At 46.2% G+C, this 21,030-nt stretch overlaps 1 protein-coding gene across 1 annotated transcript in view; it reads right to left on the reverse strand.

Moving 5' to 3' along the window:
- Positions 1–5,546, reverse strand: part of GLP2R (glucagon like peptide 2 receptor) — a 33,190-nt gene extending 27,644 nt beyond the window's left edge. Inside the window, exons 1-4 of the mRNA XM_057536176.1 lie at positions 5,541–5,546; positions 5,270–5,454; positions 3,124–3,277; positions 558–717 (exon numbers count right to left, since the gene is read on the reverse strand). Of these exons, the coding sequence (XP_057392159.1) occupies positions 558–717; positions 3,124–3,277; positions 5,270–5,454; positions 5,541–5,546 (505 nt within the window). The remainder of the gene's footprint in view (positions 1–557; positions 718–3,123; positions 3,278–5,269; positions 5,455–5,540) is intronic.
- Positions 5,547–21,030: the final 15,484 nt, after the last annotated feature.

The following is a 21,030-nucleotide window of genomic DNA, read 5'->3' on the forward strand; positions in this document are numbered from 1 at the left end:
AGGGGGTGGTCATTGTGATAGGATTAGTGTCCATATAAGAGGAGACCAGAGAGCTCTCTTTCTCTCTCTCGCTCTCTCTCCCCCCGCCATGATGTGAGGCTACAGCAAGAAGGCAGCTGTCTGCAAGCCAGGAAGAGGACCTTCATCAGAACTCAACCATCCTGGCACTGTGATCTCACAGTTCCCAGCCTCCAGAAATAAACATCTGTGTTTCAAGCCACAGAGACTATGGTATTTTGTTATGGCAGCCCTAGTAGATGAATACAGTTGGGGACAGGGTAGGAGGAATGTCATCTGAGTCTACCAAAACCTTCCCAAGTTTCGAACGTGTGCATTGGGTCTACAGCACTTATGTCTACATGCGTGTACACGTGTGCATGGGAGTGCGTGCACACTCGCACACACACACCCCTCTTTTCAGAGTCTCTTGTGATTGAGGGGTTATCTGTCCCAAAAACCTCCCTCCCGTTGGTCCCTAACTCCAACCAAAAGCTCTATTGGGCTCCCACGTTCTGAAAGGTCCCCAGGAGAAGCGGCTGGGGGTTCAGGTCACTCACCCCAACCCACCAGCAGGTATCTGGGCCACAGCCGCCTTTCCGAAAGCACGATGGGCTCCAGGAGCGTGTGGAGGTAAAGGCCTTCAACCAGCAGCCATGAGTAATTGGCACCCACGAAGTAGTGCAGGAGAACCTGGGCCGAGCGGCAGGAAGTGGACACCTGCAGAGGACACAGCACATGGGCGTGAGTCCAGGCTCCCTCAGCATCTGGACCCCCCCAGGGTGGAGAAGGGCCCCCACATGCACAGCCCCTCCCTCTGAGCTTCCCTCTCTCCCAAACCCTTGCTGACCATCTCAGAGAGGGTGGCAACGATATAAAAATATGGGGGCTTCATGTAGGTTTTAAAGCCCAGCTTCTTGACATCCTAGACACTTTTAGACAAAGACAAGGAGAATTCATCATCAGCAATTTCCATAAAGAAAGCACTGAAAAAATTTTTTAAAAATTAAAAAAAGAAAGCACTGAAAGGTATGTCTTCTCAGTTCAGTTAAGCAAGGTACCAATAATTTAAAAATCTTCATATAACTAGAAATGAGGACATAGACTTCTAAATAATTCATGAATCAAAAAAGAAATGATAATAGAAATTAGAAATTATTCCTGAACTGAATGTATGGAGAATACTGCATATCAAAACTTGGGGCATGGGCTTCCCTGGTGGCGCAGTGGTTGAGAATCTGCCTGCCAATGCAGGGGACACGGGTTCGAGCCCTGGTCTGGGAAGATCCCACATGCCGCGGAGCGACTAGGCCCGTGAGCCACAACTACTGAGCCTGCGCGTCTGGAGCCTGTGCTCCGCAACAAGAGAGGCCGCGATAGTGAGAGGCCCGCGCACCGCGATGAAGAGTGGTCCCCGCTCGCCGCAACTAGAGAAAGCCCTCGCACAGAAACGAAGACCCAACACAGCAAAAATAAATACATAAATAAATAAATTTAAAAAAAAAAACATAAGTGTGAGCTACTAATAATAACTACCATCCTGTAGGAAAATCCAAATGAATGTCTCCATTATTTAAAAAAAAACAAAAAAACTTGGGGCATGCAGCTAGGATAAATTTTACAACTAGAATGAAATTTACAAACTCAAATGCATTTATTAAGAAAGAAAAAGGCTGAAAGTCACTTACCTTAAATATGTCAAAAATGTTAGAAAAAGAACAGCAAAATAAAGCCAAAGAAAGTACGTGGGAGGAAATAATAAAGATAATAGCAGAAATCAATGAAATAGAGGACATAAAATAAAGAGAATCAACAATGCCAAAAGTTTGTTCTTTGAAAAGTCCAGTAAAATTGAGAAACTTTAGCAAGGATTATCAAGGGGGGAGAAAAGAGAGTGAGGGTACAAATAATATCAGGAACGAAAAAAGGAATACCACGATAGATGTAACAGACCTTAAAAAGATCTTAAGGGAATATTAACAATATGCCAATAAATTTGAAAAGCTAGATGAAGTAGACAAATTCCTAGAAAAACACATTACTACAGCTGACACCAGAAGAAACAGAAAATCTCAATGTAATAGTCCTAATTAATCCATAATTAAAAGCCTTGCAATAAAGGAAACTCTGGGCCCAAATGGCTTCACTAGGGTAATCTATCAAACATTTAAGGAAGAAATAATACCCATCTTAAACAAATTCTTCCAGAGAAGTGAGAAAGAGATAATTTGTCTTGAGAAGTCAGCATAAACTTTATGCTGATAAAGGCAGTACCTGACAAAACCTGATAAAGGCAGTACAAACATACCTCGTATATTGTACTTCGCCTTATTGGGCTGCTCAGATACTGTGTTTTTTACAAACTGAAGGTTTGTGGCAACCCCATGCTGTCAGATGATGGTTAGCATTTTTTAGCAATGAAGTATTTTTAAATTAAGGTATGTACATTATTCTTTTAGACACAATGCTATTGCACACTTAACATACTATAGTATAGTGTACGCATAACTTTTATATGCACTGGGAAACCAAAAAATTCATGTGAGTTGCCTTATTGCGATATTTGCTTTACTATAGTGGTCCGGAACCAAACCACAGTATCTCCAAGGTATGCCTGTACAAGAAAAGAAAATTACTCCTGAATGTAGATGAGGAACTGCTGAACAAAACACAGTGTTAGCCAACAGTCCAGCAGGAGGGGAGAGAGATGACTATATCAGGACCTAGTTGGATTTCTTCCAGGAGTGCAAGGTAGTTTGACAGGTTACTGCATTCATTATTAACAGGATAAAGGAAAAACCATCTCAACATATGTAGAAATGCTTTACTGCTGTAAAACACAGTAATAATTTTAAAAGGTTGATCTGGTCCATTTCTTTTGTCTACAGGTGAAGAAATTTTCCACCCATTGGGTATAAAGCAGCCTCTCAGTGAAATTTTCCGCTACTGATTTCCTTTACCTGCCCCATTCTCGGGAGGTTGAGTTTTTTTTTAAAGTTAGGTGATGCATCTCTAACCAGAGAGACTGACACCGCTTTCTCTCTCTCTTCTCCTCCCCAGCCTCGCCTTCTTGCAGTTCCCAGTATTGATGCACCAGGTCGAGGCCAACGGTAAGGAAGGACATACCTCTGACACGTAGGACATCCACTCTTTCTCACTGTCGGGCCTCTTAGAGTACGAGTTGTAGAAGATGACGTCTTTCACCAGCACAGCCAGGGCTCTCAGGATGAAAGAGGCAAACAAGTTCATGTGGATATAGTTGCGTGTGCAGTGGAGTTTTCTGTGCAAGGAGAAAACCGAGTGTCTTCCCTCAGAAAAGAATGGCTCAGACCAACAGGTGTGTGCCTGAAACCTGTGTATCTGTCACTGAAGGGCACAGGTTCAGAGTGTAGTCTCCAGAGCTGCATAGCTGGCGTAAAGGATCTTTTCTCTCTGTGACTCATTTTCCTCATGTGTAAGATGGAGAGAATAACAGCTATCATCTATAGAATGCTCAACATGCCAGGCTATGTTCCAAGCTATTTGTCTGTCGGTACTTATGGGTATCCTTACTCCTTACAGCTCCCAACATTACAAACGGGGGAATTGAGGCAGAAAGCTTAAGTCCAAAGTCCCAGAGCAGTAAGCGGCAGAGCTGAGATTTAGACCCAGAAACTCTGAGGTCAATATATGGCTCTCCGAGACTCTACTCCCTGTAAGAACAAGGGCACTCACCACAAAGGGCTGCAGGAGGATTCAACCAGTTAATGGGTGAAAAGTGCGCACACAGTACCTGGCACTTAAGTGCCTGGAAAATATCAGCTCTCGTGACCTCCCTCACCCAGCTGGGGCCTCCTGTGCCGGCTGATGTAAAACTGCATCCTCGGTCTCTCTAGCGAAAGGACCTTTTCCATCACTGTGCTCTCAGAGCCCTGCCTATGCCCCTGTGCAGCATATGTCCATCCAGTCCTGCCTTGCTTTAGAGCTATTATTACTTTTTTAGTTTCCAAAAAGATTTGAGCGGGTCTTTGTGTTTTACTATTTATGCATCCTTCGCCCTAGACTGGGCCCAGAGCCAGAGACAAAATGGACACGTGGTCGACCCAGGCTCTGCTAAAGTTACTTCCTCCAGGGCCAGGCAGTTATTTTCTCCTGGCCTGGTTCTGGGACTTTGGGAAGGCGAGTGGAGGAGGTCACAGATAGCAGAGGGCACAGGCTGCGGAATTCTCTCCTATTGTTCAATCATTGTTCTCCCAGTGGGGTAAGTGGTCATGACTCCGCTCTCCGCTCTAGGACCTCAAGAACACCATGGGATTGAGGGATCAGGTGGGGCCAGCCCTGGGCCTCGCAGAGCCCAGGTGGGAGCTGCTCTGGAATCAGCATCCAGGTCTCCAGGGTCCCCATCCAGGTCTCCACATCTGCGTCGAACGCTCATTCTGCCACATTACACTCCGTGATGTTCCTGAATGGACCAAGACCAGGAGACAGCCTTGGAGGGCTCCCTAGGGGGTCTATAAATATCTCACTCCGGTCGTTTCTAAAAACGTGATTTCGTAAAATGCATTCAGGTTTTGGATTCTGAAAGACAGTAGAAGGGAGTGAAAATGCTCAGGCTCTGGACCGCCCGGTGTGATCCTGGCTCCATCACTTGCCAGCTGTGTGATTGTGAGCAAGTCACGTCATCTCTCCATATTTCAGTCAACTCCCTTATAAAATGGGGTAATAATAAGGCTAATCTCCTAGGATTAGAGTTCATCTTAATTCTGATTAGAAAGAGACTTAAATGACTTGATGCATGTAATGTGCTTAGAACGGTGCCTGGCACCAAGGAAGCACTCAAATGATTGATGGCTAATTGGAGTCCGAGGGCCCTGGATTAAAACCCCAGCTCTCCCACTCACTAATTCGTTTTGGGGAAGTTTCTTAATCTCGTCCATAAAAATAATGCATCTGGTAGAGCTGTGGTGAGAAGGGGCTGTGGTAGTAATGGGTGTAACTAGGAATTTAGACCAGGGCTGGGCAGAGGTCATCTAATCCAAAAGAGGCAAAAGCAGAGTTAGGAGTCCCAGATTCCAGTCCTAGCTGTGCTTTGCGACCTGGGGTGACTCAGTGTCTTTCGCTGGACCTCTGAGATCCCTTTCCTTTGCCTACAAAATGGGATGGATCTCTCGGATCCCTTCCAGCTCTGAGGAGCCATGAAATCATCCAGCCCAGTCTCCTGCATTCGAAAGGGAGCCAACGAGCACATGCCTGGGTACCTGTCTGAACACGTGACAGCAGAAGTTCCACTCACCGAAGAAACAAGAGGAGGGTGAGAGCCAGGAAGAGGGAGACGATGGAGAGGGAGTACCCCACAGTGTACAACAGCTGCAAGGTCGACAGCAAGGCGCGGTGTTCCACCTGAACGCAGAGAAAGAGCAGGTGTGACCGCCAAGCCAGGCAGCTATGGTGTCCCAGCCCCTCTCCATGCCTCGAACCCTAGTGGACCTGTTTACACCCAGCTCTCCAGCACATCTCGGGGTTCGAGGAACCTTCCTGAGTGAAGAGCCCACTGGGGGTCTCACCTCCATGGCTGGTCCCACTGCCCAGCAGTGACGCACTGAGATTCACAATATCATAGGAGCATCGTGCCCAGGACAAGAGGACATCTTGGGAATGAGGACAGGTTCTTTGCCCCCAAACGTGCTGTCCCTAGAGCATCGGGGTCCCTGTCTCTGGAAGACAGGGCCGGGTTTCCATCGGGATGTCTCCTTCCTAAAGTAACTTCTCATAGATGATCTCTTTAACAAAGACCCACTTAAACACTGGAATATTTTCCCTGAGTCCCAGGATACCCTGTTTGCGAACAGAGGTTAGTTTACTGGCAATTCTGTTATTAAGTGTGATTTTCCAAAGGAAATCCCATCTTCTCACTCAATCCACTGTGCATATAGCCATCGAGATTATGTTTCTGAATAAATTTTTGCACAAGAACCCACAGTAAATACGTATTACCTGCTAGGTTATGCTAAACTTCTCGGCATAACTCTTTCATCAGCTTTACTGAAGTATAATTGGGGTACAATAAGCTGCACATATTTAAAGTGGTGAATTTGGACATGAATGTATCTGTGATTTCATCACCACATTCAAGATCATGAACATTTCCATCACCTCCCGAAAGTTTCCTTGTGACCCTTCGTAATTCATCCCCTCTCACTATCCCTTGCCTTTAGAGAGTAGTTTGCATTTTCTAAAATGTTATATAAATGGAATCTTATAATATTCTATTTTTTGTTAGGCTTATTTCCCTCAGAATAATTATTTAGAGATTCATCCATGTCATAGCATGTACCAATAGTTCATTCCTTGGCTATTGTCAAAAAGGCAAGAAATAACAAGTGTTGGTGAGAATGTGCAGAAAAGCAAGCCCTCCTACACCGTTGATGGGAATGCAAACTGGTGCAGTCACTATGGAAAACAGTATGGAGATTCCTTCCAAAAATTAAGACTAGAACTACCATTTGATCCAGCTATCCCACTTCTTGATATTGATACAAAGAATACAAAAACACTAATTCAAAAAGATATATACACTCTTATGTTCTTTACTTACAACAGCCAAGATATGGAAACACCCTAAGTGCCCAGCAACAGTTGAGTGGCTAAAGAAGATATGGTAAATATATACAAGAATACTACTCGGCCATAAAAAAGATGAAATCTTGCCATTTGCAAAAACATGGATGAACCTTGAGGGTATTGTGCTGAGTGAAACAAGTCAGACAGAGAAAGACAAATACTGTATGATTTCACTCATACGCGAAATATAAAAAAATGAACAAAAACAAAAAACAAAATAAATGATCAAACCAAACAAAAACAAACACATATATACAGAGTAGCGGTTACCAGAGGGGGAGGGGCAGGGGGACGGTGAAAAGAGTAAAGGGGATCAACTATATGGCAGTGGATGGAAAGTAAATTTTTGGTAGTGAGCACACTGTAGGGTATACAGAAGTAGCAATAGAATGTTGTCTACATGAAACTTAAATAATGCTGCAAACCAATATTACCTCAATAAAGAGTAAATCTAAAATTTTTTAAAATTTAATAGTTTATTCCTTTTTTATTGCTGAGTAGTATTCCATTGTGAATACACCGCAATTTATTTATGCACTCACCCACTGATGGACATTCGGATTGTTTTCAGAGTTTGGCTCTCACATATAAAGTTGCTCGGAGAATTTCTGTACAACTTTTTATGTGGACATGGGTTTTCATTTCTCTCAGATAAACATCTAGAAATAGAATGATGCGGTAGCATGGTGTACGTTTTAACTTCTCAAGAAACTGCCAAACTGTTTTCTAAATAAGTTGTATCACTTTACATTCCCACCAGAGTGCCGGCTGCTTGAGGGTCTACTACCATTTCCTACAATCAGTCTTCTAAATTTTAATCATTCTAATGGGTGTGTAGTAGTACCTTATGGTGGCTTTATTTGCACTTCTCTGATGATTAATGATTTGAGAATCACTCCGTGTGCATATTTGCCATCTGTATATTTTATTTAGTAAAGTATCTGTTGAAATATTCGGCCACCTTTTAAATTGGATTGTTGGTCTTAATTTTGAATTGTAAATCTTCTTTATATATTCTAGATATCAATCTGTCAGATACATGTTTTGCCAGTATTTTCTCTCATTTTGTGGCCTGCCTTTTTATTTTTTTAACAGTGTCTTTAAAAGAGCATACGTTTCTAATTTTGATAAAGTCCAATTTATCAACTTTCTCTTTTACAGTCGTTTCCCGTTATCTGCAGTTTTGCTCTCTGTGGTTTCAGTTACCTGCTGTCAACCTTCGGTCCAAGAATATTAAACGGAAAATTTCAAAAATAAACAATTCATGAATTTTAAATTGTGCGCCATTCTGAGCAGGGTGGTGAACTCTCACACCGCCCCGCTCTGTCCTTCCTGAGCCATGAATCATCCCTCTGTCCAGCATATCCTGCCCGTTAGTCACTTAGTACCCCTCTTGGTTATTAGCTAGACTGTCTTGGTACAGCAGTGCTTGTGCTCAAGTGACCCTTATTTTACTTAATAATGGCCCCGAAGAGTATTGATGCTGGCAATTCGAACGTGCCAAAGAGAAGCCACGAAGTGCTTCCTTTAAGTGAAAAGATGAAAGTTCTCGACTTAATAAGGAAAGAAAAAAAAAATCATATGCTGAGGTTGCTAAGATCTACAGTAAGAACCAATCTTCTACCCGTGAAATTTTAGAGAATTGTGCTAGTCTTGCTGTCACACTTCAAACTGCAAAAGTTACGGCCACAGTGCATGATGAATGCACAGTGAAGATGGAAAAGACATAGTGTGTACAATTTTGAAAGACACACACACACACACACACACACACACAATCTCCTTAAAAAAGCACCAGTTAACATGCATAAGGACCCCCAGTGAGTTGTCAGTTGGAAGAACATAACGTATCTCGTTTGCCAAAACTCCAAAGGGCATAGATTTACTAACACTAGCCTTTTTTGGGCAAAAATTCAACCCTCTACTAGAAACACAGGTAAACATGGCCAGAAACTTTTTTTTTAAGTATTTGATTTCTTGGAAATATGGCCATTTGCAGAGAGGGGGAGGCAATGCCCGTGTCCTCACTGCTCTAAAGAGAGAAAACTTGACTTCCTGTCTTGGAAAGTGCAGTTTTCCCATCTTGCTTTGCTGTCCCTGTCGGCAGACCTCAGGCCAGAGCAAGCAGCAGGCATCTCACACCTGCTGGTGAATTCCTTGTCACCACCTCTGTTTCCAGTCTCTTCAGAGTCACCTGGGGAGCTTTCCCACCAGTACTGACACCTAGAACCCCACCACACACCCACTGACTCAGAATCTGTGAAACCATTCATTCAATATTTACTAAGTGCCCACTGTATGTAAAGGCTTTTGTGCACCTTTAGCAGCACTAGGCCAGGGGTGGCAGGTATTCTGATATAACTCTGACTTTGTCATTGTCCTCAAGCAGCTTCGTCCAGGAGGGAAGATAAGAAATATATACAAAGTGCACAGTTCACGGCATGCAGTGAGCATGAGTTTGGTGTTGTGAGAAAAGTCAGACAAATTCTTGAGATAAGCTGGATCCAACCCAAGCACAGGTATGATTTTAATACCTTTAAGAGGTGTGACCTGTCACATGGTCTAGGGAACACGGACTTGTGCCAACTCAAGTCAAGTAATAAAGTTAAAAAGAGGTTGAGAAAAAATTCCCTGCGGAGGTAGAGGATCTGATGGAAGGTTCTTCATGCCTCATGGGAAGATGTGATAGACAAGAGAGCCAAGGATGGGCCAGTTCCCACTGGGAAGGAACCACAGACAGGATATGATGATTTACTGCCCAGCGAACAGGCTGGACCCTGGTGACGGAGCCAGCACTCTTACTTACGTCGTGGCGACGAGGGGTCAGGCTCTCTCCAGAGAACTGTATGTCTATCAACTCTTTCAACCCTCACACGGTACATGCAATAAACACACTCTGCTGGGGATGGACGGGGAAGCAGAGGCACAGAGCAGTGAAGGGTGGGGTATAAACAGCTAGGGAGCAAAGACTCTGGACGTGAAGTCGGGCTGCCAGGCCCTTGGCCTTGAGCTTGTACCCCGGATGCTAGGTGTGTGTCCCTCTGGACACACTGCCTCCTGCCACCACCAAGTCTACATTCTAGGAGGGGGCAGATGCCAGAGAATGTCAGAGAGTGACAGGTGCTGTAAAGGCTGGGGGGAGTGGTAGAAAGTGACCATGGAGACCATTCTCCATGGGGTGGCCTTGGAAGACTTCACTTGGAAGGAGACATTGAGCTTGAAATGTGACTGATGGGAAGGAGAAGCCACAGAAGAGCCGGGGAAAGTGTTCCAGGCGGAAGGAACAGCAAGCACAGAGGCTGGGGCTCCTTCCCTGAGAGGTTCACATCTCATCCCAGCAGCAGAAGGGATTCTGCGGCTGCCGTCCGGGTTGCTGTTTTGGGTGACGGAGGACCTTCCCAGGTGAGTCTGGGGCAGGCGCACTGGGGGCGGGCTCTTTGTGTGGCCCCTATTGCGGGGACCCCGGCAGAGGTTGGTTTGGGCCGCAGGGCCCGTCCTCACCGAGCCCAGCTGACTCACTTTTTGTTTGAAGCTGTGGTCCTCAGCGCATTCGGAGTTGTCCTGCCAAATATCTGTGGAGTTCTCCAGCGTCTGCCAAGTGCCCTGAGAAAGGCAGTATCTGTAGGCCCTTCCTGAGTTATCTGAAAGTAAACACAGCTCTGGGGGAAAGGTCAGAACACGCAGCCCGTTCCCCGAGCACGTGGGAAGGCCCTCATCCTCACCGCAAAGCTGTGGAAAATCCCAGGGAAAAGGAATTTTCACTTCCCCTTCTGGGGGCTCGTAGCATCCTTGCTGTTTATTTAGGATGGAAAGAAAAACACGGAAGCCTCTACATCTCATAACAAACCATGTTCCGTTAATGTCTGCTGTGTTTACCCAAAGTCCCCGGAGCTGGAACGGTCCCTCGTGACTCAGAGATGTGACAGCCCTCCAAGGTGTGGCCCAGCTGGGAGACGCAGACCTGGGGCTTCCTGATGCCCAAGAGGCCTTGTACCATGAAGAAGAGAGGGCGCTGGACCGAGCCAGCTCTGCCACCTGTGAGCTCTGTGGCCTTGGGCAGCGCCTTACCCCTCTCTGTCCCTCAATTCCTGCTTCTGATGACAAGTCTTGACTATCCTACCTCCAATATTTTTCTTTACTCTTTCTTCTTCTTCCCAACCTCTTGCCTCTACCTGTATCCACATCCTCATCCTCTCTTTTTCTGGACCACTGCAGGAGCTTCCAAACTCGCCTCTCCGGTCCCCCTCCATCCCTCAGTTCATCAACCACAGGCTACCAGCGTCATCTCCCCAAACCGCAAACCCTACGATGTCCTTCTCATGCCTTAACACCTTCACTGGCTCCACATAATCTTTCTCTACGGAGTGGGGTTTAAAGCCTGTAGCATAAAGCACAGTTTGCTTCGCGATCAGGCCCCAGCCTCGTGGTCAGTCTTCTGTGCCTGTATATTCTCTCCCTTCTCATATTCTAATGCTCCTTCCTCTAATCTCATCCGCAAGAACTCTGCTCCATCCTTTCTTCTCCAAATCCCTCCACTCGTGCCACGTCCTCCTTTGACATCAGGCACCCCATTTGGATTCTAAAAATTTGATGCACACGATGTCGAGGGGAAGAGTCACTTCCTACCTTTTGGGACTCACGCTCCCTTGGGTACATTTCAGGAGCCCAGAATCCAAATTCTTTTTAAAAGGCCTTTAACTCAACTTCTTTGTAAGTTTGGATTTTTGATCACTTTTTCTCTTAAAGTGGAATCGACCTGTGTTTTTAGCTCTTGGGAAGGAACAGGTAGACGGTAGGGCTGGGCGATGCTGATCTGTTCCATGTGCCCTCAAGGAGTCGCAGACTTTCGGGTCCTTAAAGCCCTGAAGGAATCCAAGGGGTGTGACCTTGGTGGGGCTCGGCCTCAGCTCCCACTTACGAGGCACCTACTGTGTGGTGGACCCAATGTGTGCCTTCCCATTCATGCCTCAAAACGCCCTTAAGAATCGGCTGTTATTCACTTCACTTTACAAGGAAACCACAGCTTAGAGGGCTCTGGGAACTTTCCCAAAGTCTCAGAGTATAAAGCCCTCCCTTAGGGCTCCTGACTTCAGCAAGCTCTTTCCTCCCCCACTGAACTGACCCCTCTGGTCCAGCAAACTCTCTAGTATCTTCCCTTCAGCTTCACATCCTCAGGCCTTCTGGGCTGATTCCCACTGAATTTCCCCAGATGACAGTTCCATAGAATATATGTCACTACTGCTCCCATCCAGAAATGCATCTTCCTTCGAAATGCTCTCTCTTTGCACTGAAGGCATCAAAATATTGAAACCAAATTTTAACTGATGTGATGATTTCTTGGGCTGAAATTAAGTACCAAATATCACCATCTCGCCTTCTCAGAAACCCATTCTCGGGAATTCCCTGGCGGTCCAGTGGTTAGGACTCCACGCTCTCACTGCCGAGGGCCTGGGTTTGATTCCTGGTCGGGGAACTAAGATCCTGCAAGCCGCGTGGTGTGGCCAAAAAAAAAAAAAGAAAGAAAGAAAGAAAGAAACCCATTCTCATTTTGTTTGGCCTGGAACTTTGTAATCACTGATGTTCCTTGAGAATAGCGGTCTGTTCTTAGATTTGAATTGTTTCACTCCCCACCCGTCCAGAATCACACAACCAGGAGGATGGGCTGCTGGGGCAGGTGGAGGTGGGTTCTAAGTAAGGGTCACTTCAGGGCAAGCTAAGGGTAAAATTCCCCATCCAAGTCCCATGGGGCTGAAAAGCACCAATTCGTCCCAACGCTATTGCAAGGGTCGTCTTGATGGCCTTCCTCTCCATCCGAGAAGCAAGAACTGCCCGGATGTCAGCATCCCAGCCTTGCTCCGCATCTCTTTCTCCTCTCCGTGACGGTGATAAGTCTTACTCTCACTGCAGCAAAGTCTGTGGTAGCCAGACTTGGACTCTCAGCTCTTCAAAGAAAAGAGGGCTCTGATATAAACAGAACCTCCAGGCGCAGAAGACTTGCAGGAAGACAAGAGAAGAAGCAGAGAGGAAAAGGGAGATGTGTTACTGACAGCTTAGAAGGAGACCTTTCGTGGGAGAAGAGGGCTGGAGACAAGAACCTGGTTGGAGCCTTCTCCTAACCGTCCCTTGGCTGGTCTGCCCAGGAGGGACCAGCCATAAAGGAAGTGTTAGAAATTGGTAAAATAAGACTTATTACCTTTGCGCCACCAAGGTAAGTATGAAGGGCAGGGAACAGAGACATTTCCTGCAGTGGAATGAGGCCAGCACACATACTGATCAAAGGTCCCGTTACAAACTGTGCCTGCAGAAAGAAGAGGACAAAATAAACTGATGGAGCCCAGAACCCACCTCCCTGGCATCAGAAGCTGGTGTAGCCTGCATAGGGACCTGCAAGGGGCGTCGCACTCTCCAGACGGGTCAAGGACGAGGAGCCACGTGGAGAGGACAGGAATGCTTCATGCAGCCCCACACTGTGGCTCTGTCTACCCAACTTGACCCCTGGCGGTGGTCCAGCCTTTTATGTCAATGTGCACGTCACACTGATTTTGGTTTACTTTACATGAGCTGAACTCTCACAGAAACTCAGGGTCAGGAGGACACTTGGATGTTCAGCCAGCATCTTCTGTCCCATAATTAACTAAATAATTGTCAAACCTTCACCAGTTAGATCCTGGAACACCCTTAATATGAAATGTGCAAAATGACCAGTGGATATAAGGGGATTTGCAGGATCCAGGTTCTTGGTCATGTGTACCTGACGCAAGCACTACCTGGTCAGACTTCTCTGTTTGAAGATTAATCCAATGATCATTATGAAATATTTGGGCACCTCAAACTCAGGGTATGATTTACACCCTGGCACTTGGCAATGAGATGCTACAGACATTAGCCCCACCCTTATGGGCCCCCAGAGTCAAATGAGGGGTTTCAGGCTGGTCCCCAAACATCCATATTGCAAGCTCCTCACTCCTGGTTACCAAGCATCATTTCCTACCATTGGCTCCCTATTAAGCTAGAACTCGGGGGCCACTCAGGGTGAAGAGCCAGGTTGCTGGTATCGGGACCCTGCCAGCGCAGATCTGCTGGATTCCGGGCTGGCTCGGGGCACCCTATGGACCTGGTTGCCAAGTGTCAGCTCCCAGCGTGTGGGCGCTCACCTGGCTTAGCTGCCCAAAGCGTGGCACCTGATCAGGAGGACCTGCCCTACTTTGACCTCAGAAAGCAATATTCCTCTAGGTGGGAGTGGTTCCTGCAATGAATCAAGCCTCGGTGGCCGCCCACCTGGCTGAAGGACTATTTAGAGGGAGGAGGGCATAGCTTGGAGGCTGGGACTGCCTTCAGGTCAGGAAAAGGCAGAGCGAGTTTACAGTGTCCTGTCAACCTCCGGGTCCCTGAATGGAATGATCTGAAAGAAGCCAGGAGAACAAGGAGGAGGCAACTTTCATCCACAGTCCCCAGTCTCAGAGGCAGTGGGCCAAGGCTCCTTATTCCTTTCTTTTCTTTTAAAAAAAAAAAAAAAAAAAAAGGATCTGGATGTATCCAAAGAGTCAGCATGTAGGCAGGAGAGGCTGTGGGCTGACCAAACTATTAACATATTAGCTAGAATGCTCTAAACCTAATGTAGACCGGGATAAGAGAAGTGTTAACACCATGGGAGACCGAAGGACACCCCCCTCAACACAGAGTAGATTCCTGGGTTAATCTACAACAGTGGCTCACGTCATGTGATTAGGTGGTCAGTGTGCTGTGACAGATGGCTTTTATCAAAGATGGCCACACACATATATATCCCATCTCACATGCTCTTTTACAATGGAGGCAGGTAGGCTTTCTAACTGTCTGACCCAACTGAACACGGCAGAAGTGACTTCCAAGGCAAGGTCACAAAAGGCAACGTGGCCTCTGGTCATGCTTGTCCTTGCAACCCAGCCACCATGCTGTGAGGAAGCCCAGGCCATATGGAGAGACCACATGGAAGTGTTCCGGCCAACAGCCCCAGCTTGATTCCCAGCATCAACCAGCACACATGGGCGTGAACCAGGCTTCAGATGAATCCAACCCCTGGCCTTTAAGTCTTCCAGCTAAACTCCAGACATTGTAGAGCAGACACAAGCCATCTTCAGTGTGCTCTGTCTGAATTCCTGACCCACAGAAACTGTGAGAGATAATAAATCATTGTTATTACTGTTTTAAGCCACTAAGCTTTGGGGCTATTTGTTATACAGCCATAGATAACTGATACATGTACTTACCAGAAGTTTCCTTGAGTAAGTCTCTCAGACACTTCTCTTTGTACTGAGCCCACTTCCGAGTTGTCTCCTCAAGGAGAGATCCCGTAACCTGAGCAGAGAAAGCCATGGTGACCCGCAGTTAGCAGCAAGCACAGAGGTGGCCTTGCTGTCATCTCACACCATGATTCTCAAACCTTCCCACTGATGAGCCCATAATGGCCTGCACCTCGAAACAATTTCTTTGGTAACTTATGTCCTATCTTCAAGATACATATACATTTTACATGCACTCCATAATCTAATCATATTGGGTTTGAAACAAACACAAAAGATTTTTTTCAAAATCTTCAATGAGCTTGACATTTCAAGAGGACGCAATGTGCCCATCCTGACGTTTCACAACCAGCCAGAAGAATAGCTGCATGCTTCTAAGGCTCTGTGGATCTCAAGGAGAGGGGCAGTGCACTAAGAGGGCTCAGCGGTGGTCAGAGAAGAGCCAGAACAACTGCAGGGCCTGTGCTGTCCCGCCCAGGCGGCTGTGGGTCCAGAGTTGAAGACATTGGGTCACAGATGCTCTGCTACTGTACCGAGGCTTCGGGATCTTTTTTATTTCCAACATCCCATAGAACCTTGGATATACAGCATACATTTGGGGGGCCTTCCAGATAATTGGGTTGTCTAACAACTTCTAATTGTGTAGCTGAACCATTGGTTTTGGTTTTAAAGGGGCTTTCCCTTCTTCAATTTACTCATTTTAATTGAGAACTTACTGTGTGCCAGGCTTTCCATTAGGAAGGAATTAAGGGGGCACAAAGATGGGCAAGACACAGTCTCTGCCCTAAAGGACACAGCGTCTGCTAAAGATAAGGCGGTTATATAAGCGGCTGGCCTAAGTCGGGTGACAGTCTCACCCTGTCTTCCTCTGCTTCCAAACAGGCCCCTACCTAGTGGCTCAGTTCTGGAACCATCGTCCTCTCAGCCACAAACCAGAAGCCAGGAGTCGTCCCCCACTCCTCCCCTCCCCCCCCCCCACATCCACCTACGCACCCGAGTCTGTCCTCCTGCGTTTCTCTCCTCTCCAAGCCGGCCTCCCATTCCCTTCACCTCCTCAGTGGTGCCACGTCCCCCCTCCATGCTGTTCCAGGGGGACTGGTCCCCAGGGCTGACCTGAGAACGGGGCCTCCCCTGCCTAGTCTTCCCCTCAGGACCCCTTGACTCAAGACTGAACTTCTCAGCCACACCCGTCCCAAGTCTCTCAACCCCCATCCTGCTCTCCCATGACTTGGGATCTTTGCCCTTCCCGTCGGCACCTCCCTTCCACACTCGCTTCCCCCGGCTCGCTCCCTGTTCATGTGTCAATGCTCAACTCAAGCTCATGGCCGCTGGTCCCATTTGGCCATGTCTCTCACTGAAGCCTGGAGCTAGTAACCCTCTGCGGTGCCCCGGGACCCCACACACAACCCATCACTTTGTACTGTCATCGGCGGGTCACACGTTCATCTCGCTCACTACCCCGTATGTTCCTGGAGGGCCGAGCTGGCCCTTCATCTCTGAACACCAGCCCTTAGCACAGGGGCTACTGTCCTCTTTCTCCCTCATTGTCCAGCTAAAGAAACAGAGGCTCAGAGATGGAGCGAGGAGGGGGCTGGGAGGAACCCGGCAGGGGTTAAATATGTGATCTGGGCTAAGATCACCCAGCAAATCAGTCAGCTTTGTGGCTTTGTCTCCTCTCACAAGGGGTAACAAACTCAGTGCTTTTCTGGGCCAGGTAGGTAACCTGAAAGAATGAGGTGGGACAGGTGATGGTGGGGCTATTGTAAATTGGGGAGATAGTCCACCAAAAGGCATTCAGACACACACACACACACACACACACACACACACACACACACACACAGAGAACGAAACAAACAAACAAACAAAAACCATCTATGAGCCCCACAGATAGCTAGTTTTCACCTCCTGAGTAATTAGTCCAATCTACTCCCTCCCTCCTCTGCCCACCATGCCCCCCTGCCCAATCCCATGGCATTCACATTAGGGTCTGAGAGTAGTTCCTTTGCAATTTTTCCAGAGAATCACACAGCCAACTTTCTGAAGAAGACCTAGTATGGCCATCATTGGACAAGAGGTTCCCAAACTTTCTCAGCTCTCGGTGCCTTTCGTGTCTCGATAATTTTCCCACAGCATCCCAAGGCCAAAAGAAATATCTAAAGTTCCACTAATTAAGTAGGTAAGCCCGAACAAACTTAGTGTCTGCTGGGGATTGTAAAACGTCTCAGACCTGAGAATCAGATTGGCCATCACCACCTGTGCTCCTGTCCCACACTGATTTTTGTGCAGTGCTTGCTTTTTATCACAGCAACTGCAAAGAAGCCCAGCTTTGCAAAGATACAACATCATCCAAAGGAATGGATAATAATAATGAAGCGCTGCTTCCCTCAAAAAATTAAAATATCTAACAGCACCCCTGCGAGTTCACAGCGGTGCCCTGGGGCACCTTAGCACACAATTTGGGAACCATGGGATTAGCCAATAAGTAGTCATCATGATGATAATGATGCTGAAATAATTGGCATTTATCCCTTGGTTTCAGTTTCCAGGGAGTTTTAAATCTCCAGTAATAATCTCTCTCTCAGTTATGGCCCAAGAGGCACAATGGAACATAAGAACACATTGTTTAAAGAAATACACATCCTAATGGGACCATAACTGACTATATTATTTTTACAAATTCAGCAGAGATGTTGATAACCAAATCATCAGCTTCCACATTCCTCCATGTCACCAAAGAAAGACCCTTTCTTGGATAAAGTGTTGTTTATATCCACCAGGACCCGGCAGAGGAAGAGATAATAAAATCAATCGTATATGTGAGCTGTCCCGGGACTAACATTCTCCTATCCCCCTGCTCTTTGCCGTGACTAATAGCCATGGTCGAAAGAAAAAAATAAAACCTAAGAAGCCCTGAATCTGGTCAGTCTAGAAGAGCTGGACAGACTCAGACTGTCTTCCCAGGTATTTGTCCTAACGACACCAAAAACACAGGCGGCAAATCCAAGTTCAATCACAGCCAAATCCAAATAAAGTAATGACGAGTGGATGTTTTCTAACTGGAAAAGTTCAGCTTGATCTCGATTCCTCTTTTCCTTGCATGGGCAACCAGCATCACAACACACTTGGCTGAGAAGGGAGTAAGGAAAAGGGGGGAAAAGCCGCTGCTGACTTGCTTTAAATAAGACTTCTAGGGCTTCCCTGGTGGCGCAGCGGTTGAGAATCTGCCTGCCAATGCAGGGGACACGGGTTCGAGCCCCGGTCTAGGAAGATCCCACATGCCGTGGAGCAACTAGGCCCGTGAGCCACAACTACTGAGCCTGCGCGTCTGGAGCCTGTGCTCCGCAACAAGAGAGGCCGCGATAGTGAGAGGCCCGTGCACCCCGATGAAGAGCGGCCCCCGCTTGCCGCAACTAGAGAAAGCCCTCGCACAGAAACGGAGACCCAACACAGCCAAAAACAAAATATAAATAAATAAAAATTTTTAAAAATAATAATAAAAAAAATAAAACTTCTATTATTCTTTGTTACTGAAGGAATAGACTTCACTGTAAATAAAATAAAAATAAACAGACAAGCAAAAAGGGGAGAAGATGGAATCTTAATCTTTTTAGTCAGAAATAACCATCTCCTTCCAGGCTCTTCTCTCTGCACTCACATCCTTTTTCTTTCTTCTTTCTTTTCTTTTTCATTTTAACCCAAAAGGAAATCATACTGTTTTGTAGCCTTTTTTCCCACTAGAAGATATATTGTGACTGTATTTCCATTTCAAGAACTACACTTCTAAAACACCATTTTAAGAGCTCCATAATTTTCTATGGATGAATGTGATATAATTTATTTTTTAAATCCTCTAGCATTGAACATCTACATTGTTTTAGATGTTTGGTAATATAAATGATGCTGTAATGAAAATATTCTCAGCTAAAAATTTGAGCACATCTTTGTTTTCTTAGGAAAAATTCTTTGAATTGGAATTTCTGGGTCATAGACTATACATTCTTAAAAGGTTTTGACAATGTACTGCCAAACTATCTATCCTAGCCAAAAAAATAATTTTTATTTAAAAATATTCACCTTTTTACACTCTCATCAGCAAAGTATGAAAGAGCCACACATTCACTTCTTAAAGAGCCTTAGAGAGTTTATATTTTTTGATGCCAAACTCTGTCCATGGACCAAAGGAAGAAGAGAAGCATTTCTCAAGACACTTCCTTACTCAGGTGAATGGAACTGAATTTCCTTCACATCGTGGCCCGGTATAAAAAAGGAACCTTGAACAGGGAAGGGGCAAAGGTCTCGTCTCCTTGGATAAGAATAAAACAAGCTACCAAGAATGCCCAACTAAAGAAGATAGTTACATACATTATGATACATCCCTGAAGACCTTAAACATCATGCCATGGAGCTACATTTTCTGATGTAGGAAAAAAGTTCAACCTCCTTGAGACTCAGTTTTCTCATCTGTAAAATGGGGTTAACAGGAGACCCTCCCTCCCAGGGTTGCTGAGAACATGAAATGAGATAATAAGGGCCCCAGACCTGGCACTAGACCTGGGGCATAGTAACTGTTTCATGAAAGTGTTAGTTTGTGATATTAGTGTATTTTGTTAAGAAAAAAAGCATATTGCAAGAAAATATTTATAGGATGAGTCTATGTTTGTTTTAAAAAAACTATACGTAAATAAATGGTAGAAAAATGTCTTAAGTATAAGTCAAAAAAATGTGAATGAGGGTGATCTCTGAACGGTGGTATTACAGTGATGTGTAGTTTGTATTTATGCTTCTCTGGATTTGGTAAGTTTATTTTTGTAAAAAATGAGCATTCTGTATTTGTATAATAGGAAGGAAGGAAGGAAGAAATGGAAGGAAGGAAGGAAGGAAGGAAGGGGAAAAAAAATCCACCCATTCAATTTAAATAACTGAAACCTGAAAGAATGATGAAAGTGGACAGGAGGAAACATGCAGGAGTTCTAAATGCTCTTTGCAATGTTCACGCTGACATGGGAAAATGCTTATAATATGATGTAAAGGGGAGACCAGGATACAAAATGTTTTCTGCATCCTAATTCCAGCTGTGTAAAAACAAAAAAAAAAAGCATAGAAAAAGGATTTGAGGAACATATGCCAAAATATGAACAGTGATTACCTCTGAATGCTTGGATTATGGTTGATCGTTATTGTCTTAATACTGTTTTACATTTTCCAAATTGCCTACAAGAGGCCTGAAGTGCTTCTACAGTCAGAAAATACATACAACTGATAATAATAACAGTAACAGTAATAATACAAACGGCTCTTACTTGCTTGATGGAAACCAGAAGCAGCAGGGCCAGGAAGGGCCTCGCAGGGGTCCAGAGAGCTCGCTTCCCAGGGGACGGGGGAGGCCTGGCCCCCCGGGTGGCAGGGCTGCCCGTGGGCAGTGTGTGGGCTCCGGGCAGGGGTCCCACTCTCCTACTCCTGGGCCCTGCCCGGCTCGGTTCCGGCCTCATCTTCCTCGCTGTGCAGTCACAAGTGCTGGCACATTGCTTGAACGGTCCAAGATGTACCACAGGCGGCCTCCTCTTGCATTCCTCTTCCTACGGCGAAAAAATGTTTGCACAAACCCTCTGGACGCCGCCCCAAGAGCGTCTGCCCCAGTCTAGAGCCATCTACCAAATCTCCAAAGTTTCTCATCTGTGACGACTCATCCCCCGTCCCGGCCCCCCCAAAAGGCAAGGAGATTTTTCCCAGACCTCCCCCAAGTCAGCTGTGCTCCTGGGACTTCCTGGACAGAGGCCGCCCAGGAGAAAAGGCAAAGCGGTCAGTGGGTTCCACCCCCGAAGCCCCGCTCTGTGCACAGGACCAGGGTGGGACCGGCTTGGGTTCCAGCTGCTGAGGACCAGTGGCAGGGAGGATGGGCCCCTAGCCAGTTCTGAGGTGGGCAGCTTTGTGAGGGGGACAATTCTTGCTAAGGCTTTAAGTTTGTCCAGGTTGGGCTGAGCCCAGCCACAAAGGCAGAGTCTCCTCTGGGCCCTGTTTATGCCAAGACTTCCAGAAAGACAGCTGCCCAGCCCAGGAGGTAGCAGCTCCTGACCCAGGGCCTGAAGCAAAACCTCACTCACCACCTCGAGTTCCTGCTACACAACAGCCAAACAACATCCTAAAGATT

This window comes from Balaenoptera acutorostrata, chromosome 20 (genome assembly GCF_949987535.1).
Source record: "Balaenoptera acutorostrata chromosome 20, mBalAcu1.1, whole genome shotgun sequence".
Classification (NCBI taxonomy): domain Eukaryota; kingdom Metazoa; phylum Chordata; class Mammalia; order Artiodactyla; family Balaenopteridae; genus Balaenoptera; species Balaenoptera acutorostrata.